A 25,821-nucleotide genomic window follows, 5' to 3' on the forward strand; every position below is an offset into this window, starting at 1 on the left:
ATCCGTGATGAAATGTTGGTATTCGAGTCTGAGTCACAGCTTCTACAGCACATACTCTGCCACGAGAGTCACATAAATAAGAGCATGTGACTCTTGCCTGACGGATATCTTTCTGTGTGATTGCATAACGTTAAAGGGAAACTCTGCCGAGTTTTAAAGGTTGGAAAGAAGTGAGTTTACCTGACCTTTGTTCTGTTCCTAATCTCTGCCTGAGTCTGACATCGCGAGGCTACTTTAGCCGCTGCTAGCATAACACACACAAACTTTTGACCTCCAAATTGTTGGTTGCATTGTGGGTAACATGGGGTGCCAGATTTTGACTAGAAAGAAGAATGCATTTCATTTTTTCATCATAGAGTTTCTTCTTCCTGCATTTGGAAGAACGGGGGAAAACCATGAATTTCTCTTTAGTTCTCCACTGTCGCTGACACAAAATGTACATGCAGCTGGATACATACAGGGATATAACACTTCAGAACTCAGAGTGAAATGCCCACATTTGTATGTAAATATGTTTCAGTATTTAGAGTGGATTTCTGTGTGCGTGAATCATATTTAGAAGCGGTGGGGGAGCAGGGTGAGTGGGTGGACTGTGGCTGCAATAATAATTAGACCTGTCTACGTGGCCCTGCAGGCGCCTTTCAGACATGTCAAAGGTCAGAGGTCACAAGTCAATGAAGTTGCTGTAATGGTACCTACTCTGTGCTGTTCTGTTTTCCCCTGAAACCCGTGAATATTCATGAGATTCTTTCTTTATATACACACACTTGTATGCTCTTTGAAGTGGAATGTAAGATTGTGATTTGGATTGTGGCAGGAATTATACATGATGGCCTTTGCACGTATGACGTTTGTATGCATGGTTCGTATGTGCCCCTCTCTGGCCTCGGGGCCCCCCCTGTGGGGAAAATGCTTATGTGTGAGTGACGGTTCAAGTCATTTCACAGAAATGACAGCGTGGGTTTGATTGGCCCGCCTGCTGAAGTGATGGCTTCAGAATGCTAAGAGCTGTAGACATATGTGAGGCCCAGCGGGAGCTCTGACAACATGAGAAATGATCCCATGCTGCACTCGGCACCAAAACCTCACCACTTACCCTCTGATTCCCCCGGTGCTGAGGCTAAAGATGGAGGCCTTGAGGAGAAATGGCAGCACATCACCTCCCAGTGTTGCCTCTGTGTGTGTGTGTGTGTGTGTGTGTGTGTGTGTGTGTGTGTGTGTGTGTGTGTGTGTGTGTGTGTGTGTGTGTGTGTGTGTGTCTTTGTTTGTGATTGTCTGTGTTTTTCTGCGCTTGTGAATTCATCAGTCTTCAGCAGGTCAGGCAGCTTTGAGCTGAAGTGGGTGACTAGTTCTTCACTGGATGGTCTAACCTTGACTTAAATGAAGAGAGAGAAGAGTTAAAGGCTTTTAAAGTAGAAGGGAGCAGACAGAGAGGGAAAGAGTTAGACAGGTGGAAAGAGAGAGGATTGAAACATAAAGGGAAGACAATCTAAAAAGGAGATTTCTCTTGTTCTCTCCTATAGTTCCCACTTGTCTCTCTGTCTCAAGTGTATTTCTAAGTCATCAAACCAGACTGTCTATATAACCGCCATGTCTCTCCAAGCACGACAATCAGCGGCTGAGAAAGTAACAAAGGCCATCGATTTTACAGTCAGCTCCTGCCATCAGAACCCGTACCCCGAGCAGCGATCTGCAATACTCCAGGGTTTAATGCGCGTAATAGAGAGCAGCTAGTGTGTAAACGGTGGTAAGTGTAAACAGAAGACGCGGTGATCCAGCTCTAATGGCTGTCTCTGCTCCAGCTCTTTGTTAGCCGTCGGGATGCTGACCTCCACCTGTACCGCACGCCAGCTCATGAGTGTTTAACAGCCCGCCGCTCGCCAGATTAATTGAGGTGGCTGGGAATTAATGTCCAGCCGTTGTCCGGGACGCACATACACACAAATGCAAATCATATGGAAAATGGTGGATGTACAAACAAGCACCCAAAAGACAAAAAAAAAGAGATCTGAATTCAACAAGAGGGCTGCCCTACCACAGAATACACGAAATGCACCCTGAATAAACAATAAAATAAAAAGTTACTCAAGTTTTCTTACACAGTTAAAGGTTTGTTTACATCTGTAATGTTTGAAGTAAAAAAGGAAGCTGAGTAACCCAAAATCTCTTCACTGTTTAATTATGTATGTGAATGGATTTTACATTTATGCAGTGAGAAAATTCAGGATTGGTGTCTTAAGAAAAAAATGTAATTAACTGTAAAAATGCACAATATACACAAATGAATGTGTACATTTTTTTTTGCTGACACACAAACACACACAAATATTGAACTCAGCTGAGCCTAAATAACAAATGAATAAACATAAATCAATTGGCAAAATGCAATCACCAAAACATATAGTTTGCATTTCCTGTGCACACACACACACATACATTCACAAGATGCAATCAGCAATATATATAGTAAGCATTTTCTGTATGCACACGCACACACACACACACACACACACGCACAGGCGGGGACACATACAAATTGGCAGAGCTTGTGCACGGAGGAACACGCTTCGGCAATTCATAATACACATAAATCAAATGGGGGAAAAAAAAACCCAAACACAAATACATAAATTCTAGCAGGAAGTCTTGTTCGTACACCCACACCGACACACACTTTAATGCAATCAGCGGCATAAATTCGTTGTGTAATCACACTGCAGTGAGAAAACGCAAGCGGTATGTGAATACACACATGCGTAAATGAGTTGCTGAAAATTGCAAGAAAAAAAAAGTATATAAATACACACAGTGCATGTTTTTTGGGAAGGAAAAAATATTTATATATCAGACATGTAGAATACGTACAAGATCTGTGCACGACTCATCTAAAGCCTGCTGTTTAGTTCGGCTGCCTCACTTCTCCGTTTTGATATTTTGCACTACAAAGGTGTCTGTGTGTGTTGTTTCTGAGTGTGTGTGTGTGTGTGTGTGCTGGCTTGCATCTTTAACAGAAATTGGCATTCTCACTTCTTTTCGTCAGTACTGAGCCGCTGTGGAGAGAGTCTGACTGGGAATGATCAGCTCTAATGATTTTATGAGAGTCTACATGATTAATGTTGGCACAGCAGTGTGTTTGTGAACAAACCTCTCTCTCTCTCTCTCTCTCTTCTTTTTCTCTTTCTCTCTCTCTCTTTTTCTCCCCTCCTCCTCCTCCTACACCACCCTTCCTCCCTCATCTCAGAGGGAATATCCAGTCTCAGTGTGTGCTGATTTCTGTGGCGCTAGCTGCCGTTCGCCACATTAGTGTGTGACAATGGGTCTCTTTGAAGTGGGTTATTCTAGCGCCACTCACAGCCCAGCGCAGCGGAGAAGATGTGCCAGCTCGCTTGTGCAGACAGGGCCAGCTACGAGCGCGGGGATAGACAGAAGGTAGAGACGCGCATGTGCACGCCTGCACAGACAAAACACCGGGGTCAACACAATAGCTTGCACACCCACATCCTCTAAATACGCTTTATATAAGTACTTCCATCTAGAGACAAAAGCCAAGCGCTCCTCCTCTGTATGCACGCATCTCCCTCAAAGCACAACATGGCACCAAATAAGAGCCGGCGCCGTCCTCCCATCACTTCATCAACAATCCACCCATCTATCATCCGTCCGTCGGTCCGTCCATCCACTCCCTCTGTTTTTTTTTTTTTCCTGTCCTCCTCTGTTCCCTCTGTAGGCCCAGTCCAATCTGAAAGCTTAGTTGAGCTCCGTCTCTCTCGGTTTATCTCCAAAAGCTGCCTCTTTCATTTGAGTAAATGCCTTCATTCCCAGCCCCTCTATGAGGAAGCTGATAAGGGATGTCTTTTATCCACAGCAGATAGCCCCCCCCCCCCTCCCCCTCCAGCCTAGTGTGGGTGCTTGTGTGTATTTATATGCCTGCATGGTATATGCAAAATTAAGTGTGAGAGATTATATTTCTGAGTCTTCTGTCAATGTTTCTTATATATATCTATATATAGATATATATATGTATAGATATTGTGAGACTTAGGAATATTTTCTGTATGAGAATAGCTGCTGATTCCATGATGTAAATACGCGGCGCATCTTGTTTTGAGCTGTCGTCTCATGCTGCCTATCATTCAAATGTGACATTTCTATGATTGCACATAATCACACAAGGCGGCTGCAGCCTAGCAGGTGCCTCTAATAGGAAGTGATTAAGTGGGACAAGCTAATCATCGTGGTGCCTTCCTCACGTGTGTGTGTGTGTGTGTGTGTGTGTGTGTGTGTGTGTGTGTGTGTGTGTGTGTGTGTGTGTGGATGTGTGGATGTGTGCATGTATGTGTTCAAGTGGAGGCTGTCTAACGAATTGATTAGGGCTGCAGAGTGGATTTGTTGCCAGGCATTGAGAGATTAGTTTTGTCTGTGTTTGACTCAGTCTAAGCTGCTGCCGAATGCTGCACTTCTGTCTCCGCTCTAACACAACAAATATATCAATTGGCCTTTGATGCTACGAATGCCACCGCTTCACTGAAGACTTTTGTTTTTTTTTCTTTTCTTTTCAAGATGGAGACTCGAGGCAGAAGTCTGTGTCTGTTTCCTCGCCGTCTTCCTGTTTCTGTCTCTCTCTGGTGGTCACACCCTGCTGTGGACACTGTCACATGAGCACACAGTGATGCAGCAGGTGGTAGTAATGGTGCTACACTGCTTCTCTCTGATCTGTAGTAGTCTCAGGGCCAGAGGAGCTGCCCCCGGCTCTCTTTTAGCCTCAGTGGAAGACACAGCTTGTCTCCTTAGATTTTGCATTTTCAGGCATTGCCCTGCCCATTTGGAGCTCCTGCCCCCCCCCTTCCTCGAGCTCACACTGCAGTCCGTCTCTCCAGGGATGTATGAATAAAATTTGTAAAGCTATTGGAGCCAGAGCAAGAAAAATACTCCTCACTGGTGCCTGCGGAGCCTCAACCTCATTGACTTGGCTTTGTTTGCTGGAGACCAACGATTTTGTTCAGGCTGATCTTAGCGGAATGGCGAGCACAAGAGTCAATGAGAATGATGCATTAGCAGCTCTGCATCTATTAAAGCTGCTTGCTGTGGTTGAAGCCAGACACCACTTTGCAGGGATTTATCAAGCCGCTTACCAAAGAGAGGTGATTGAATTCATTTGCTTACTAATGAGGAGGGTTTGCGAATTGTACACTTCCCCAGCTACGCCTGCACCTGTTAAAACCATTTGCTTATTACTGCAATCAAATCCACCGTTTGTTCAGTGTTACAATCAAACCGCTTTCTGTCACCTCATCAGCTGCCTTTGTGGCGCTCCGGTACTTACACCCGTTCCATGTGTGCCGGTTGTTGTTGGCTCGTGTCAGTCGGTGTCGGAGCTTCCTGTTGCAGCTAATTGAGGAGCAGAGTTTGTGTGTGTTCGTGCCGGTGTGTTTTTCAAGTTTTTGAATAAACTTTAGACTTATTTTTGTTGTGTGAGGATTTTTCTCAAAACAAATCCAATTATCTTGAAACAAAGCAGAATTTTTAAAAATCACACCGCTGAGCTGTGACAATTTGTTCCTGCTCATTTGCAATGAAAAAAGGCGAGGTGAAATGAACTCATGCCAGGGTCGTGTTTTCAGCTCAAGTCAAGTTTGAATCATTTGTTGAGGTGATTCTTTTTTATTGTTCTTTTGTGTGATATACAAAAAAACTCAACTGCAATCAAATCCAATCAAAAAACTGTGTCAGCTCTCTCTCTCTCTCTCTCTCTCTCTCTCCCTCCCTCCCTCTCTCCTTCTCTCCGTCAGTCAATAAAATAGATTTTATTAGAGGTAATTGTTCCCTCTTTGATGTTCACGATGTCTTGATTAGCCCTATTCTCTGGAGTGTTGTCGTGGAGAGTCCGCACTCCTGCTGTTGTTAAAGCCAGATTAACGCTAAATCCTCTTTGTCTCAGCAGACAGACTGAAGTGGGTTAGCCGAGGCCGGCGTAGTCAGATGGGGTTACAGTGTGTTAGCCAAAGGTCAACAAAGCTCCAGTTACACCAGAGTTATGTCATCTGCATCAGCGATGGGACACCCATGGATGGTGCCTCATAAATATGGGATTGATCCCGATGATGTTAAGACTGATGCAACCGTTTGGTAAGATTTTGTCCCAGCCTGCACTGTAGCATCGCCAGCTCAGTGTTATTCTAGGATACATTTATCTGCACGGTAATTCAAATTTAAACAAAGTACACTGTAACTTAAATCGCACTGTAAATTTGCAGCGGTGATTTTGTTAGAAACATTTCTCATAATATAATTATACAAGAAAAACTCTTGTTTGAACATAACTGTGATGATTCCTTTGTAATATAATTACCCCTGTCATGAAAAAGAACATGACAAAATAAAATTCAAGTGTAAAATGACTAAGAGGAGTCTCTAATTAATGATTACAAAGAGAACACATTACGGTAGATGTATAAAAAACACCGGAGACTTACCAATGCAAATTAGCAAAGGTGGGTTTTTTTAAACTGAGCATGAGGGCTGAACAATGAATCGCAATAGTATCAAAATCGCAATGCGGCCAAGTGCAATATTCAAATCAGAAGAGCTGCAACTCTTTTGATGAGAGGAAAAATATGTCACAACAGACCACAAATGAAGCGTTGGGCCAACAAACCATATTCTCCACATGTAAAGGACCATGTTTGTTTGGTGTAAGACCCAACAAAAATCACACCATCATCATTTTTATATTTTTCAGTGAATATTAAATTTAAAAATGACCATTCCAACTGAAATCATGTGAGTGAATCTGAATGCATATCGTTCAGCCCCATGTGAGTAGTAACTCTTAGTAATGATCATGGGAGTTCAGTCTGGATTACTAAAAATAAAAATGTCAGTGTAGCGTTTTGCTACCTTTTCCTAACAGTAGAAATAAGCTTCTCCGCACAAAAATGATTCCATGACAAGTAAATGTCCTGCATTCAAAATTTAACTTCAGCTGAAGTACAAAAGTATTAGCAGCAAAATGTTGCTAAAGTCAAAAGAACAAGTTCTGGTCAGGCGGTGGAATGGGCCCCCGTCAGTGTAATATCGTAATATTGGATTATTATTAATGATGCATTGCTGCTGTGTGATGCTGTAGCTGGTGGAAATAGAACAAACTTCATACTAGTTTAATCTGTAACTGTGCATCTTCATCTGTGCATATTTTATAAGCTGGTGACATGCTGTATATAAAATCTGAAGATGTGAGTACAGATCTCATGTAAATGTAAAGTGGAAGTATAAAGTTGCATAAAATGGAAATATTCATCTTCAAAATGGTTCTTAAGCACAGTGCTCAATATAATAGACTCTGTTAGTGAGCATACAATGATGTTAACGTAATAAACCATTATTTCATCCCGTAACTGGCAAAGGAAAAGTAACTGAAAACAAGCCCAAATAAGAAACAATAGAAAAGCAATAGATACGGAATATGATGTAGAGGAGGACTACATGTTGTACAGTCTCTAATAACAGTTTGAAAAATGAGTTTAGGCAGTAGTGGTGTTGGTGCTGGTCATGTCATGGAATCAAATTAAAATGACGTTCCATGTGATTTAAGTCCATGTGAGAGGAAGAGTTTCTTTGAGCAGCCAGAGCTGTGATGCTCATGTTGGTATGAGGACTGGAAACGTCAGATTCATGCAGCTCCCGCAGCAGCACTCCGAGGCTTACCACAGGCAGACTGGGAAGAAGTCTGTTAAATCAAGATTTCACATGACGAGGGCTTAATCTAGTGTGTGTGTGTGTGTGTGTGTGCGTGCGTGTGTGTGTGCGTTTACAGTACTGGCCGCTTTGTGGGTGTTCGTCCATCCCAAATGACCCCGGAGCTCATTTTCTGTCTTTTCTTTGGGCCGTCTCCGCCGCGCTCTCTCTCTCTCTCGATAAGTAGTAATGCTTTGACGCTTGAGGACACTTCAGCAACTTTCAATCGAGATTAATCTGTCTTTGAGATCTGCCAAGGTCTCTGTGGATGCGCAGCATAGAGAGAGCGAGTGAGAGGAAGAGAGGGGCCTTTTTGTAGCTGCTGTCTCAGAGATGTGGTTCCATTCCCACTCCGCAGCCAGAGGGGACAGCTCACTATATCATTCAGCCGTTTGTTATTTTGTCTGAGGCACGAGTTGGCCGAAGGGGAGAAATGTCTGTCTCTTTCCCCCAGTTGCCCTGAAGGAAAAACCCATGCATCTTTCTGCAGAGAGGGTCCGCTCTGTTTGGTTTTACATGTATCCTTGTGTGTGTGTGTGTGTGTGTGTGTGTGTGTGTGTGTGTGTGTGTGTGTGTGTGTGTGTGTGTGTGTGTGTGAGAGAGAGTGTGTGTGTTCATGCAGACGTCCACATCAATATGTGTGCATAAATAGTAAGCTTATTCTTAAGCTATCAGGTGTCAGAGACTATTATTCAAGCTGAGTGAACCAGATTGAATTCCTGTGATTCACTTTGGTTTTTCGTTGGTGTTAAACTAAACAAACCCGACGGGGTGCCTGTGTTTTTTTTTTTTTGACATCTCCGCTTATTTACAGCCTCTAGTCTCTCCATTCGTCTACCTCTCCCTGCTCCTTTCGCTTTCAGCAGTGCTTCTCTTCTTTCCTTTGCCGAAGTGTCTCTGCGCTGCGTCACCTCATTTGTGCTGCTCTCGTACCGATACTGAAGTCTTCATACGGATGGCGCTCGATGTTCGACTCTCTCTGTCCACTCTGGGAGTTTACACAAGCAGGGCGATATCCGTTTGCAATTCCCACTGATTTGCAGTGAATCGCAGTGATCCGTGTTTCTGCTGTTTCTGCGCCGGTTATTAAAAGCCAGGGGAAAGGTTACAGCAAATGCCACTCAGCTGATGTGGAGCGCAAGCTTGGCAGACCTCCCCAAACCCCCCACGCCACTCTGACTTTCACTCTAAGATTTTGGGGTAACAGTAATTTCACTTTACTTGCTTTAAACCCCCCCCCCGCTACGCCTGCAAAATTGGCAGCTGCAGCGCCGGGCCTCCTAAAATAAAAACCTTCCATCTAGCTTTACCTAAAAGTCTGCTAAATGCTGTGTTTCCCCGCTTCAGAATTAAGATTAAAAGCAGCCACAAACCTCACTAAGCGCCTGAGTCTGACAAATTGGCCGTTTCCTCTGAATCCTCTCTCCTCCTCGTCTCCAGCGCCGTCCCTCCCAGGCTTCCTCCGCTCCCCCCTCCCTCCCTTTTCCCTTGTCACCACTTCTCCCAGACACCCTGGGCACTCATCACAGAGGTCACGCACCTGTCGCCTGCTGTAAACAGGAAATGAATAATTCAAGAGTCGGCGCTGGTTGACTGCAACAGCTGATGGTCTCTCTGTGCCGAGCAAAGATTTATCTAGGATTCGTGTTATAATCCTCAGCTGGAATCACACTAATGAGAAACGCTCTCCGGAGAGCCTGAGGACCCACTCTGAGCCAGACCGCACGTCCTTGACCTCTGTGGGTGATAAAGTTAGTTTGAAATGGCAGCCTGTGGTGGCACGAGGAACTCAACTGCTACATACGCTGCTTTGCATTTCTAGGTTTGCAGGATTGTGCCAACATACAGTCAGACAAAGTGTACTCCTAACTGGGTTAACTGTGAACAAGTCAGCAGCTCTCTTGGTATTTGGTATTTCCTCCTCTCCTCTCCTCCTCTGCAAAGGGAGCTGGCCTATTAAAGAAAGCAAGTTATATTTGAGAAAAACTACCCGAGTAGCAGGTTGAGAGGCAGCAAGATGCCAGTTGGTTCTGGCGGGTAGCTGGAGTGATTGCTTTTCGCTCCTTATCGCCACACCAGCAGGTGTCTAAGACGCACTGTACTGCGGCACTCTGAGGGGATTCACAATTACAACACCCTGGCCGCCGGCTCACACCGCCACCACTGCACACACAACTCCCATCCCCATCTCCACCCATCCATCCCTCCGCTCTTCTTCTCTTACTCTCTTCTCATCGAGTGAAATCCTGCCGGCCAATAGTAACTTAGGAATCCTGTTACGGCCTCGCTCCACCAAACACCTGCACAGACTCTGATAAGAATCCTTATCTGCTCAGCCTCGTGTCTCCACCCGGGCAGAGCAGGAGGGCCCTACAGCTGGAGTGGAAGGTATATAACACCACCATGGGTGGTAGCATTGATTGTTTTTCAACCACATTATCCTGTCTGGCGTGTCATGTAGGAGTGCAGCTAGGAGGTAGGCAGCTGTGGCAAAGAGGAGCGAGGTGCTAAATGTTTTGTTGTGAAGTTTTCCTATTTAAAAACTGCAGCGGCTGCCTGCAGTACAATACCTCATATGAGGAATCATCCATTTATGCCATTCCTCCCCCTCTTTGTAATTACACGTGAGGAATGAGAGGAGACATCTGCGTGCCAGCACTTTGAGGAGAGGAGGAAGGAGACAACAAAGGGCAGAGCAGTTTCTCACAAAGTGCAGCTGTTTCTCTTCAGGGAGCTTGAATGGCCCGTCCTATCTCAGCCTGAAAGTGGCTCGCAATCTCTGATTTCTCAGCCGCCGCTGATTGGAGGCCGACGTTTGGCACAGGATGACACTTTCCCCTCCTCTGTAAGAATGTGTTGACTGTGTCTGAGCCCGACTCTTCTCCTCCCGTAACAGGTGTTCAGACGTGGACGTGAGAAGAGACGCATCATTTAGGGGGGAGGTGGTTGATGGGATGACGGGTTCTCACAGCTGTACTAGGTGGCGTGTGTGTGTGTTAACGTCTGCGCTGTGGGGCGATGCATCCAAATACAAATGACACACTCTCACGTCACCTACAGTTCATGAGCATTAATCGCTCTGCATCTGTCTCCACCGCGCACTGTATTTACACAAGTGTCGGAAAGTGCGTGCATGTGACCGCGTGTAAATACTGAGCAGTTTGTGCATTGTGTTTGCTTGTCTCCTGGCATTTGCCCACCATTATTTCACCTTTGTTTAGCCGCATATGCTGCACAGGATTGAAAACCAAATGAGTCTAATGGATCCACGAGGCATGGCACTGCGACCCGTAAATTAAGTCCCACAGATGTGCTTCTGTAGATTAATCTTCCCCGCTCATGAGCAATTATGCTGGCAGTGACGCCGAGGCATGAGGCTGATTTGAAACAATTACAGCCCAGGTTGGGCAAAATTAGCTTGTTCATTTCCCAAGGCCGCTGCTGATTGAGTGTGAGGGCATTTTAAAAATCAACCGAGGGGTAATTGGTTTTTAACAGCAGCGCGTCCTTCAGCCAGCCTTATAACCTGTGCACGGGCTCGTTAGGGTTAAATTCCTTTAATAAACTGTCTCTGAGTTTTGCTTTCAGTCAACAGTGATATTAGTCAGGATTTTGTAAGCTACTTGGCTAATTAAAATGATCTTTAAATTGCCACTGTGTTTATTTTTTTTCTTGAAATGTTATCTGCATTACAGAGTGTGAGCTAATTTATGCATTAGCGCTGTGCTAACCTTCACAGCTGGAGGACTTTTATTACAACAGTCGTTCGCATGCCATAACTCTCATGTAGCTGCAGTTCTGCTCCTCAAATGATATAAGAGCTGTCTCCCACTTCCCTGTTATGTGTTCAAAAATTAAAAAAAAAAGAAAGATATTTGTCCCTACAGCTACGACTTAAAAAGAACAGGAAAGCTTTGTCTTTTTTTAGCCAGTACACATTTTCATTAAGAGTTTTAATTGGCCGCAGACATGTGCCTGAAAGCGGGACGGAAATTAGGTTTGTTATAAGAAAAGTCTAAAACAAAGAAGCTGAAAAACAGAGGGAGTGGGCGAGTGGGTGAGGATAGAGACGTTTCGTGAAAAACAAATTCGGGTGGAACAGGAGCAGACGAGAGGCAGGCCATTTGAAGGTGAGAAAAAGAAATCGGCTCTGGAAGGCAATTTACTGGCTTTCTGCAAGTACAACTTTCTTAGCAGGAGATCTTTTGCATAACAATGAATGTGATGATACACAAATAATGTACAGTACAATTCTCTCTGCAAGCTGTTTGCTAGTGTCGTTCGTATGAATAAAGGGAACGCTCTCGCCTGCAATACCTATGATTTGCAGCTGTGTAAATGAATCATTAATCGTTAAGGGATTTTTTTTGTCCTCTTTGTGTGTGTGTGTGTGTTGTGACACAGTGTTCATCCCTCATGAGAAATTCAGGGGAGGATTTTTCCACTACATTCAGCCCAACTACAACTTCATTTTCCTTTCACATTCGTCACAGCCTCATAACAACCTTTGTATCTGCCTCTCAGTGTCTGAGTGAGTGTTTTCATCTCGTGCTCCTCTCATCTCATCAGGTGAGGAGCTAAAATTAGAAAAGCAACCTCTGTCTTGTGCTTGTTTTCTCCCGCACGTCGCATCCTCCTTCCTCGAAAAGATCTGAGCAGCCCGGCTCGCCCACCATATCTAATCAATTTATAATGAGTTGTCACAGTTGGCATGATGCGCTGTGTGACGCTTGGTTGACCGGCCTGATATTTATTCATGTAAAAAACGATGTCGCACTTAATGCCACTTCCACAAATGACTCAATTTGCTGAGGAAATGAACCTGATCTGAGTTCCTGTCAATCATGCTGAATCTCCAGACCTGGGTTTTTTTTTTTTTTGCGTGTGTGGGCCTGTCACAACTTTGAAACAGTTTATTCAGTCTTATTTGTTTTGTTTTGTTTGTTTGTTTGTTTGTTTGTTTGTTTTTCTGACATGAAGCTGCAAGATGGCAGCGCTAGTTCAGATAATGAAGAAGGAAATGAGGCCGACGACGGCTCCCTCGGACAGATGTTTAAACTGCATTTGCTGCTGCCTTTGATCATTTCCCTTTTCAATAACTTCTGTGTTACAGAAGTTGATTTTGTTTGTACCCAGAGGTAAAAGTCCGACAGCTGTCATTATATCTGTAAAGCAAAAAGGAAGGAGATTAGGAAAAGTGTGGGTGACTTATTAAAGCTGCTCAGCCTTAGGCTTGGAAGCAAAAAATAATGATAAAAAAATAAAAATAATGTTAATTTTCATGCTTTTCCCTTTTCGACTGTTTATCATCACGTTGAAGTTCTGTGTACAGCTGCCGCAGAGTGATGACTGGCCGTCGGCACCGTGTGCATAGATTAATGTGTTTGATATTTCCTTTTTCCCACCTCCTTTTTTTCCTGTGTAGCATCAGGAATCAGTGGCATCTCTGTTGCCCGCCCATCCCCGGCTGCCTTGTAGGGCCTCGCAGTGGGGAAGCTGAGCAATTTGTCTCTGGATAGCTCCGGGCTTATCGTCTCTGCTTGACAGATGGGCTTTGCCTCTGCTCAGGTTGGGTTTGGTAGCAATGCGCTGCTCGCTGCTTGCCTGACAGAACTCATTATAGACATTCCCTGGGAGAAGAAGCATCTCCACGAGGTCCCGTTGCCAACCACCGGACTGCCATGACTCACTACTGAGCCCAACACAGAAGACCCCAACATGCTGCTCAAATCTTTTATGTAGTTTGAGGTAAAACGTTTCAACTTAGGAATGAATCGCTCAAACCTGCTAAAAGCCAGCAACATTCAAACCTGCTAAAAGCAGCTATTAACGTTGATGTAGAAGTTAAAAAAGAGATGTGATTAAACTAAGATAATTTCAGGGTCATACTGACCCTGATAATGAGAGACCCCATGTCTCTTATTGTAATTCTCCTAATTGAATTTGAGCCCTAACCTCGTTGTTTGTCAATGCCAGTAACACAGCTACAGGCTGATATCTTTCTCTGATGAGACAACGTCGCCGCTGAAGCCAGAGGCTGTATATTGATCTTATTTAAACTTCAATGTCAGGTCATGTTTTATTTATCGGCTGCGAATTAGCCTCCACGCACCTTAATCCACACTGTGATGGAGCTGCCTGCAGTCTAAATCTGCTGCACACTTTTATCGCTCCATCCTTCTTTTCATTTTGCGCTCGCTAATTAATGAAGCGCTAAAACAACCCCAGTGATGGAACTTTAGGAGGGAGCAGACGCTTGACCGAGTACTGAGGTGACATTTTAAGGTTGACGGAGATGTAATGTCAACCGACTCAGTGTCTCGACTTTGTACAATCCCTCTAAAATTGCATGCGGAAGAAAAGTTATGAAATCATCTCCCTTCCTGAGAGCGCTCTATTTTCAGTCGTGGGTCAAACTGTGCTTAGCCTTGCATATAATCAGGCCACATGGAGCAGTCTGCCACCTTCTGCAATCCAGGGAAAAGAAAGAGAAAGGAGGGCAGAACTACATATGAGAGATTTTTTTTTTTTTTTTAACAGCAGATTATTTTAAAATAGGGTCGCTGAAAGTAAGTAACTGTGCTGAGATTAAATATAATCCTCGTAAGAAAAATCTTCACAACCTTATTAGAGCTCAACTCCAGTATCTCTGCTGGAAATATCTCTTCCCCCTCCTTCACATCATGCACACACAAACTGGAGAGGAGAAGAAACACGAGTGTGTGTTCAGCGGACGAGCGGCAGACACTGACTGTTCACACATCAAACGGTAAAGCTGAAGCTCTGTTCTGCCTGTAAACTGTATTAGTCTGCCACACACACACACACACGCAGGAATACAAATTGTCACATGCAGCACACACACAGTCGTCAGCTTACACACTCCAGTACACAATATACACAGTCACAGTGCAGCCAACACGGCATGCCGAGTGACCTAGAAATAAAAAATAAAAATAAAAAAAATGTAATTCAAACAAACAACTTTAAAAGGCTTTAAGGTAAAGTGAGGAAAAGAGAGACAGGAAGGATGGGGCATAAAATGAAAGGGCTCTTTGTAGAAATCTGAAATTGCATGCCATTGAGAATTGTTTACATTTCTCTCCTGAAACGAGCAAAGTGGCCCCGGAAATAAAAGTCTCCAAAAAGGTCAATTTGAGCGCAAAAGCAGCCAGAATCATTCGTTTATTTGGCCACTTTCCTAGTTTGCATCTCCTGTTTAGATGCATCAAGACGAGATCATATCTGCATCTGTGAAGGAGCACGTAGTTCTGGCCTCTTTCATGCCACTAAACTAATCAAATTGGCTTAATTGAGGGCTAATTGAAGTTCCTTCATTGCCTCTGCACAGTTTCATCTAATCAGTCCAGTCACATCCCAGCTCAAACTCATGGTTTGCAGATTATCATCACACTTGAAGGAGGAGTGGAGAATGGGAGTGAGGGAGGAATGGCTGGGAATTGAGAGGAATAAAAAGTCTTCAGTCTTTAATTAAAACTGATTGTGGTTAATGTTCTCTGTCCATGCTGTAATGGTTCCCACGGTGGCCCTCACACCACCTCCTGATCAAGCACAAGCTAATTGGCTGTTAAGAGTCACTTTGGCCCTCTCTCTCTCTCTCTGTCTCTCTGCCTCTGTGTCTCTCTCTCCCTGTGTCTCTGAGGAGAAGGTTCGGACATCCAGAGGCAGTGTAATGTCATTTCATGCCCTCGAATGGCTGTGAGCCTCTAATACACCATGAGGCCAATTTACAATTTCCAGGCGCAGCTCGTGTGAGACAGCCATTTGTATGCATTGCATGTCTTGGGTTATTTCATACCTCAGCTGAAAAAAAAAACCCACTCTGTCGGTCGGGTTATTGTAACTAAAAAGCTCCAGTTCTGTATTCATGTGGAGAGTTGTAGTTGCTGGCTCTTCCTGCGCTGTCAGATCCAGTCCCATCAGCCCGTGGTCTGAGCCTGGGCAGCGGCTGCCTGGAAGTTTGGGGGGTGGGGGGGTGGAACAGTGTGGCAGATGCACAGTGAGCAACATCGCATCACGAGGCTTAATGTATGTGTCAGGACTTGACTGTGTGCACATTCGCGACGGCTACGATCACTGACTGGCATGTGGGGACTGTGCAAGGCAAGTGAGGAAAGAATCATCCACATGATGCAGAGTAATTATGATCGTACAGTGTCTGCACTTCATGCTCATCATTGCACCGGTCAGGAATTGCCCCTCGTAGATTCCATTGCAAAACATTCAAGCTGAGATGTGTAAGAATTCATAGTCACAGCTGGATAATCAGGTCAGAAGCCTGATGGCGAAGGTCTAACTGACAGTCCAACTGTTACTCAGCAGGCAGTCACAGCTGAGCAGCAGAGCCGTGGTGCATAATGCCCTTAAATTCTGCAGAAGTCAACAAAGACAACAGCTCCTACCTCACTGATCCTACAATCACACAAAGAATAAATCACCAAACCAGAGACAAAGGTCTCCTGTGTATTCCTTTAAAACCTTCTTACACAAAGGATTTCATCATGTTTTCTATTCTGTCAGGCTCCGTAGGAAACGGCAAAATAGAGAGTCTTCACTCTCTGTTGTGGTGGTTGAAGGGCTTAGGAGCAGGAGTAGTCTTGTACATTATTTTACCTCACCAAGCGGCCCTTTGTCTCTTTATACAAACACCATAGCCAAAATCATGAGGACCCTCGGGGGGTCCATGAGGTAGCATTGCTAGCAGCAGTGCTATGTCCTTGTGTTTTCACTCTGTGGGCCATAAATGAGGACAAAGGGAGGCACTGCCAGGCTGTTTAGAGTTTAGACCCTGGACGACAAACAACAACAGACCTTGCAAAGTTAGAATACATCTTGTTCAGTTTGGTGAGTTTTAATTCTGGAAAACATCCACTTAGAATTTGAATCAGCAAACCGTGGGAGTGTACAGTTAATGAGTTTCACTCTCACAACAAGGTGCTGGAAAAGTAAAATAAAACACAACTCAAACTATATTCCATCCATCCATTAGCTAGGCAGGTTGCCGTTCTATCACAGGGCAGACATGTAGAGACAAGAAACCATTCACGCTCCACGGGCAGTTTAGAGTCGCCAGTTAACCTGACCTGCGTGTCTTTGGACAGTGGGAGGAAGCCAGAGGAAACCCACTCAGCCACGGGGGACAGACAGAAAGGCCGCGACCGAGCCGGAGTTCGAACCCAGAACCTTCTTCCTTCTTGCTGTGAGGCTAAATGGACCATATGTCGCCTCAAAATGATTCGGAATCTGAATTTGTTTTAAAATATTTACAGAAAAGACATGTTTCTCCCGTCCGTCATCTGTTGTACGGCCTACCTGACATGGCACCTGTTTTAAGCCGTCTTTGGGAGACTAGACAACAACAGGCAGAGGGAAAAAGAAGGTGGAGATCGACTCACCAAACTCCAAGACCCTGCTGTGCCAGCATCTATCCCACATAATTACACTGGGCCACAAATAGAAAGACAGTTTTCTCTCCTCTCCTCCCCGACCCTCTCCCTTTCTCCTTCCTGTGCCACTCAGCAGCGGTTTGCAGGGATATGGAGAGCACAGGGGGCGGGGTGGAGGTATTTAGATGTGAGAAAAGGCAATTTGTCAGAAACCTAAGGGAGCACTGCAGTGATGACAAGAGAATTACAGTAGAAGGACTAAAGGGTTGAACGGCTAATTCTGCGATAGCGGAAGAGGAACGAGGAGGGAAGGCTCAGTATGTTTGCTTGTGTATGTTGAATCCATTATTTTTCTCAGATGACCAAGTAGAAAATAATTGAAAAATCCATGTTTGAATTCTACGGCTGGGATGCACCACCCTGCACAAACATATACACACATCCAAGTAGATGCGATGTGACGGTGGCTGTTGTGTAACCCGGCCCAGTGAGTCATGAGAGGGAGGAATGCGTTGTTGTGATGGTTGGAGGAGGAGGAGGCCTGCCTGGGGAAAGACTGGCGGAGACAGTCAGATCCGTTAGCAAAGTCATCTGGGAGAGAGAGACGGAGGCTGGACATTTGGTTTCAGGCCTTGCCTCAACTGCCAGTGGTCTGAACCGCGGACCGCAAGTGAGGCGTAAATAAATTTGAGCCTTGACGCAGACATGACTCTGGACAGGAAGAACCACATGCAAACAAACACACACATATGTGCAGACACGCACACACGCTATCAAACGAGTGGAAAATGAGGCAGTGTGATAGAAGGAGGTTATCAGAGGCTGCAGGCTGAAATACAAAACACAACATTCATGCTTGAACACTCAAAAATGTCTGTTCTTTTGCTTTAAAGTGTGCTCCTACTGGAATCAAATACAATATGTGCCAAGTGTAAAATTATACCTTGTTTGATTTTGTGTTTGTGTGCATGTTCTGTGACTGTGTTTATATTGACTTCCCCCTCGCCCTGGGAGCTATTTGTTTTCAGAGGAGCGTAGGCAGTTTCTGTTTGTATGCGTTTGTGTGTGCGCTAGGCTCGTATGTACCAGACGAGTATCACACGCACGCACTCCTTCGCTCGCTCCGTCGTACATGCCTGGATTCGGGCTGTGCCTCCGCGGCGGCGTTATCATCCAAAGAGGCAAACAGCCAGGCCCTGATTTAATAAGCTGCCTAGGGAGTCACAGAGAGGTGGGGAAGCACTATCAGCTGATAACTGTCCTCCCTGCAAGCCCAGCTCCTTCCTCTGATAGCCCTGCCAAGAGGAGACTCCTGCTTTTCTGTCTGAGTGTGTGTGTGTGTGTGTGTGTGTGTGTGTGTGTGTGTGTGTGTGTGTGGTGTGTGTGTGTGTGTGTGTGTGTGTGTGTGTGTGTGTGTGTGTGTGTGTGTGTGTGAGTGAGCGATCCCCCGCCGGCTGCTGCCCACGTGTCTGTAGGCTGCGTCTGTCCTATGCTGCCTCACTCTCTGGGTGTCAGACAGACAGCAGAGGAGAGCCGACAGAAAAATGCAGGCCTGAGACCAGCGCTAAGGAGCATATGCTCAGAGCTTCAGTCCCCTGCCCCCCTCACACACACACACACACACACACACACACACACACCCCCACACCCCCACCCCCACATTATGGCTGCCAATCCTGCCAAGCCACAGAAAAGCCATGGACCAGATTCCCCATCTATCACTGTTCTGCACTTCACAAAGCTCTACTGCTACTAGTACTGCTACTACTACTGCTACTACTACTAAGATGCTACATCAAATAAAAAAAGAAATAAAAACATGTTTTATTTTGTAGAGTGCGGAGCCATGTTTGACTGTCTTTAGGTGAACTGTAAGTGGAGTAGCTCTGTATTTCATGCAGCCTGTGCAGAGCCAGTAGAGACAGGAGTGCATCCTTTTTTGTAATGAGGCAAAGAAAAAAAAAGAAAAAGGATTAGATGGTGGGTGGGTGCATAGCGTGCTTTGTTTTCATGCTGGAGTTCTGTTGCAGACCTGCATCTGAAACTGAGTTGGAATGAATGGTCTTTTCTTGAGTGTTTTAATTAATTAGGTGAATAATTAAAATAAAATATTAGCATGAAAGACTTAACAACCTTATCACTGAACATGGTCCAGGATTTAGTAAAATTGGCTGTTGCCATGTTTTCAGTACTTCTTTCGTTTCCACTCATTTGTCTTTATGCACAATTTCATCGTTTGATATTAAATGTTTCTAAGATTAAGAGCGATGAACTCATGATGATAAAGTAATTTCTTTTCTCTGTATGGTAAACAGAGGTGTGGACTGTGCGCTCCCAGGAATGAATATATTACTGTTTTTTTTTTTTGTTTGTTTTGTTATTTTACAGTGTTTTTGTCTTCACCTCTAGCTTCCTGTACTCCCACCATCTGTCACTGAAATCCTCCCCCACCGTGAAGGTGCTCTTTTTTTTTTTGGCTAATCTTTTCTATTTCTAAGATGCTGGCATTATTGTAAGGTCAGTGATTGCTTTTTTTTTTTTTTCTGTGGTGTGCATTATCACACACAAATACCTCACAGTGTATATGTGTGTGTGCGTGTGTGTGTGTGTGTGTGTGTGTGTGTGTGTGTGTGTGTGTGTGTGTGTGCTACAAGAGGGCTCACAGGATAGGCATACTTTGGGGTGGCCACGGTGACCCACAGCTGACACCGATGATTGATCCTGGTGCAGGGATAAGTGCCTGCGCACCGCTGAGCGCACCGGTCCACTGAAACGCAGCCAGGTGGAAAATTAGAAATCTCTTCATCCTTGGTCCATTTGAAATCCGATATCTCCCATCTTCCCTTTGCGCAGGCACCTTTCCTCAGCCAATACATCAGTAATTAAATGATGTGTTTGTGCGTGTGTGTGTGTGTGTACATGAGGGACAGGTGCACGTCCTTGGGGGGGATCAGTCCGGGCAATTGGGGCGATGGGCGTATTAATTCTCCAGTAAAACTGCCCACTAACAGCAACACACACTCGCTTCCACACACTGTATCATCCCAGATACAAGCACATGCACACACATGCATTTGACCTGTACAGTGTGTGTTGGGTGTCAGCTGGAGGTGTAATGGCACCTCTGGTATGGAATGAATCACAGTCAGGCCCCCTCTGTGTGCCGCACCTCACCATCATTTCCCGCTCCACTCCTACAATCACACCGGGACCAAAATCTCCGCCCTCATGTTACGTTAACTATCTAACATCCATCTCTTTGTGTTGTCCAGGTACATCCGCCCAGGGCAGCCCCCTCCTGGCTTCCCTCCCCGTCCCGGGACGGCCCCTGCAGCCTCAGCTCGACCTCAAACAGCTCCTGCCCTTCAGGCTCAATGGATCCTCCCCCCTCAGCCTCTTCCCCAACTTTAACACGGTGAGTCCGATGTGCTCTCATATACGTCATGAAAATTAGTAATCAGATGAACAGGGGAATCAAAGTGGAACAAATTAATCTGTGGCTTTTATCAAGAAGGAATTTCAACAATAAAGGCCTCTAAGCCTAAAAACAGCCTGTAAATAATAAGGTACCTAATCAGATCCAGCAGAAATATCATGTGAAGAGGTGACTCATCTCACTGCGGAAAAATATTGCGATGACACGTGTTTATTTGAGCTTGAAAGAAAAAAAAAGTATTTTAGACTCAATGAAAATGGAAAAATATGACACAGGGGGAGTGAAAGGGAAGAGTCCAGGCACCTATTGATTGGAAAAGCCCCAGCAGAGGTATTAGCACTATTTTGTACCCTGGGGCAGCGAGAGTCTTTTTCTTTATGGTGTAAAGTTTCAGAGTTATGATCCACATACTTCATAAATTTTGTGTCAATGTTCCACCTCATGCTGGTTGACTGTTTTTTTTATCAGCGAGCGTTATAAAGAAAGACAGGTCTATAAAACTGTGTCCTTAATGCTACAGCCCCCCCTGTTATTCACCACATCACCGTCCTCCCTGCCAGACCTCACCCTCATCCTCCTTCACTGTGCTGAGGCCCTCGCCTTTAGGCGTCTCGGGGGTGCTAATCTTAATTCAGGCGTCGTTTCACCTCTCAGCATTGCTGCCGTCACCTCAGTATCAGCAACTCTGTATGGATGAGAACATTATTACTTTGTTTCCAACGTCAGCAACTAACTGTTCGGTTTTCAAGCACCCTGGCTCTGATGCTTACCTCGCCGCAGTGCCTGGAATTAAAAGCTTGTATCTTTGATCCTTTACTTACAGCGCTATACCCATTGTCATTTGTGTGTGTGTGTGTGTGTGTGTGTGTGTGCGTGTTTGCAGGCACTTCTGATTTCTTTGATCCTAGTTTTACGGTTTGTGTGTGTGTGTGTGTGTGTGTGTGTGTGTGTGTGTGTGTGTGTGTGTGTGTGTTGTGTGTGTGTGTGTGTATATGTGTCCCTTATTGCACGCTGTGAAACCATCTCCAGTTCTGTGGTCTGTAAATGAAACATAAGGCAGAGCTCCAGCATACACTCAACATTTTCAAACCCAGTGAAGAAAGGTAGGAAGAGAGAGAGAGAGACAGAGAGAGACAGAGAGAGACAGAGACTGGCTCCTTATTTCTGTGGAGCACATGTGTGAGGGGGTGGATGAGACATAAACGTGCGCTGTATAAGGTGTATGTGTGTATGTAGGGGGTCTCCAGCCCTCTATGTGAAAAGTGTCAGTTTATTCATTTGTTCTGCCGCCCACTGCTTCGGGTCGAGGGTTGGCCTGCACCGCCCTATGGAGGACTGAGCATGCCCAGCAGCAGAGGCAGCAAGTTAAAACTCTGGCTCCTCTAACACCCTCATGTATTTATATTAGTGGTGGAGGCAGGAAGGCAGGTCTCTGGTCAGTGTTTTGTCTGTGTTTCATTGGGAAAATTATTTTCTTTCCTCAAACCGCTGTCTGTGCCTCACAGGCTTTATGTTTTCTGATAAAAAAAAAAAAAGATAAAAAGAATGTGGCAACCCACAACAAATATATTTCAGAATTTAAAGCACTGTTTTGTTTTTAGACACTTTGCTTCCCTGTGTAAAAAATAAAGAGTCATATTATTGTAGAAGAAAACGGCAGTAGATTAATACTAAATGCAGCAAGCTAGCACACATGACATAGTATTTACAATGTTGCAAGGAAATTCAGTCAGTCATTGTTAAAGAGAATACCACTCGCAGTAGGACGTGGAATCTCCCTCACCCAGAATGCAGAAATTATGATAACCACAGAAATAACATCAAATCAGTGTCGCTTCAGTCCCAGGAGGAGATGATTAGCCTCCATAACACACAGTCTGACAGCACAGCTGTGGCATTAATCACAGAGTCCTTTCAACAGGGAGCCCCAGGTTCTCTTAGACCTGATAAGGCACACGTTGTCCTGGATGTGTGCAGGGGGAGAAGATGAATGCACCTGTCTCCAAAACTAAATATCCTCAGGTTCCCCTGGTGTCCCTTCTTACACCCCCATCCCTCCCCTTCATCTCTCTTGTGTGTGTGTGTGTGTGTGTGTGTGTGTGTGTATATCTCTTTCTCCGTCTCTCTCTACCTACCCTGAAACCCCACCACGGACTCAGCCGTACAGCGCAAGATAACTTCTGTCTGCACTGGGATGGCGGGGGCGGAGGCAGGGCTCGGACAAAAGACGCATTTATAGCAGTCAGTTCAGGATGGCTGCGGACAGACAATGGGCACATTCTTCAGCTCCTAAAACAAATAGCTGTGTGCAGCCTGCCCTGCTAAGGTGGACAGAGGGCAGCAGGAGTGGGAGAGCTAGGTTTCCATGGTCAGGCTTTGGCTGAGTCATGTAGAAGAAGCCAAAATAAATCAACAAAGGCAAAGATAGCCCCGAGGGAGAGCTATACCTCCAGTGTGGAGGTTTCAGTGTCAGGTGTGTTTATATTCCCTCTCACACCTGGCCTTTAAGAATCTATAGCAAACAGAGCCCACTCTTGCAGAGGAGGCAGCTGCCTTGGACATGGCACAACTCTTTGTGTGGTACGGGGGGATCTCATTGTTCAGGCTTGTGTTTTAGAGGAAAAAAAATCAAGGCAGTGTGCCATCCTGTCCGCCATCAATACACCAGCACTCCTTGATCTGTGGGCAGCTGGGGCTGTCAGCAGTGCCACCGCTATGGTTCCTATGACCGTGCCGATCTCACTCTCCCATGTGAGCAGAGGGCCAAGCTGGGCCAGGCCCCGTGCCAGCCTGGGGAGAGATCCAAGGTGATTGTTATATGTGATACCATGCTGAAGGGTGCCGCAATGAAATCAGCTGTCATCATGGAATGCAGAGCTTCTAATGAAGCGTCGGCTTTCACTCTGCTGTTTATAGTACGCAGTTCTGGGAGACTGCAGTCTTTTCACAGACAGTTAAAACTGTATTAGTCCCCAATACAGTTCCCTCTCCAGAAACACTTGCAGTGACTCATGATGTATTCGACAGTCACGATTTTTAGATTACAATGAGTCTAACCGCATTAGAATGCGTGAAGACGATGATAAACATGAAGATGAAAGCTGGATTTGTCGTCAGCACGAGGGGTTAATGGGAGCCCCCCCCACTTAAATACCAGTGACGTAGGTTTTGATTTACAGTTGCACGTCAGATTTACCCGACTAATATTTCCACCGTAATGCTCGACGCATTTATTCAACATGTTCTGGCTGTATCGTGCGCCAGTTACATTCCCCACAGTAACTGTGTTTCCTGTCATTTACAGGGCGACACTCCCATACACACATACTTACAGAACTTGGACTTACTTCCAGGTAACTTATAGTGTAATTTCACCACGGCTTATTAGTGTATGGAAGCCGCAGTCACTGTGTTTTTGTGCATTCGTTCCAAACAGTGAGTGTAATGGCTTTAGAGGATTAATAGAAGTTTTGTTGAGGAACGTGTGAGCACAGCCTGTGCAGGTAGCCGTCATTGGTAGAATGTAACCCCTTAATGCAGAGATATATATCCATATTATTATTATTATTACATATTAACAGGATTGTAAACTCAGCAAAGGTCTTTCACATCCAACTGAATGCTTCTCTAACTTACAGAAATTCCTGGGCTCTGGGTGGATGTAAAAGCTGTCTCTGAAAACACGTGTTTTTATTTCTCTGTCGGTGAGAACATTTTTAGAAGCCACATTTTCAGTATTGTTTGTAATTGTTATTGTTAGTAAGCATGAGAAGAAGCTTCAGTTCATGTTCACATCGAAAGACTGACATGATTGTTCATTGCTGGTTAGAGTATTTCTGAAACTATTTCTGAAACTGCAGCTCCTCCTGGGATTCAGTCTCTAGGGTTGATGAGAGAAGTCAGACTGGTTGGAGCTTAAAGGCTACAGTAACTCAGATAACCACTATTTACAGCTGTGGTGAGCAGAAGAACTTCTCAGAATGAACACAGGTGAAGAAAAACGTAGCCTGGTCTGATGAATCTGGTTTTCTGCTGAGACACGCAGATGTTAGGGTCAGAATCCACGGACCAACCTGCCGTGAGTCACCGGTCCAGGCTGCTGCTGCTGCTGCCTGCTGCTGGTGGTGCTGGGGGTGGTGGTGGGGTAATAGTGTGGGGAATATATTCTTTGTGTGGACAAAACAGCCACTGATGTCAGAAAAGTCATGCACAGAGTTCCGAGAATAACACACTGTCCTCGCAGGGGGAAATTCAGATATTCCCCTCACATCACAAGGTCATGCAACTTCATGCTAATTCAGAGAGTGATGTTTTCATTTGTTCCAGATTTGTGTCGAAAACCTGCTCAGCTATCACAGACACACTCCCTGCTTGTCTCTGCTTCCTTGTTTTTATCTATTTTTTTATAAAAAATGGGGTGGGGTGATTACAACATCATCATATTATGTGTGACGTTCATTGTGTTCCAGGGATTACTTCGTGATTTGTGCGCTTCCCCATCCTTTACTATTTTTCACATTCAACAACCCTCATAGTAAGAACATAAACATAAACGTAGATTAACTTAATGAAGATAAGACTGATGTAGCTTGTTCGGGGGGGGGGGTCTGACAGAAGTCAGATTGCTGGGGGGTCACTGACACAAATCATACAGGGAGACTTTTAAATTTATGAAGGAAAATGTTTGAATAAATCAAGACAAGATTTGAACATATTCATGGAATTATATGTATATTAATGTTGTTTTCATAATTTACGTTCTGATTTCCACCTTCCCCTAACAAAGTATCAGTTTTCTCTTTTTCTCAGCATTGGTGCTACATGTTGAATCTAGAGAGACATCCTCACTCAAGGTTTAGACTCTTGCACATAAACTACTGTAGCTGCTGGAAGTATCTGGAGGTGATTTAGTGCTGTCTACTGATGTTTTACAGCAGGGGGTTTCAAGGTCTGACTCTGTACGCCCCCTTCAGGGAAAATCAAGACAACCAAGGAAATACACTGTTGCCAAAGAGACACTGCGTTAGCTATGGATTATATTTGTTTACATTTTGGCAAGTATGCAGAATGTGCTGTTAGGAGTTCCTGTTTGCTGTGTATCCAGGGATGTGCAGGTAACCATCAGGGGAATACTTTGATCCTGAAGAAAAGCAGCTTCTGCAGACGTCTGCTGTCCTCAACAACTTGTTCTCAAATGTTTTTATATCAGAAAAATGGTTTTCTTTCACGTAATTGCCTGAAAAT

The 25,821-nt window shown here is 44.9% G+C and overlaps 1 protein-coding gene across 3 annotated transcripts in view; it reads left to right on the plus strand.

The window, feature by feature from the left end:
* The window catches only part of znf385c (zinc finger protein 385C), a 133,327-nt gene that overhangs the window by 85,783 nt on the left and 21,723 nt on the right, over positions 1 to 25,821 (plus strand). For all 3 annotated transcript variants that reach the window (XM_056401975.1, XM_056401977.1, XM_056401976.1), the window contains one exon: positions 20,414 to 20,556. In XM_056401975.1, the coding sequence (XP_056257950.1) occupies positions 20,414 to 20,556 (143 nt within the window). The remainder of the gene's footprint in view (positions 1 to 20,413; positions 20,557 to 25,821) is intronic.

The sequence above is a fragment of the Seriola aureovittata genome, chromosome 17, assembly GCF_021018895.1.
Source record: "Seriola aureovittata isolate HTS-2021-v1 ecotype China chromosome 17, ASM2101889v1, whole genome shotgun sequence".
Classification (NCBI taxonomy): Eukaryota; Metazoa; Chordata; class Actinopteri; order Carangiformes; family Carangidae; genus Seriola; species Seriola aureovittata.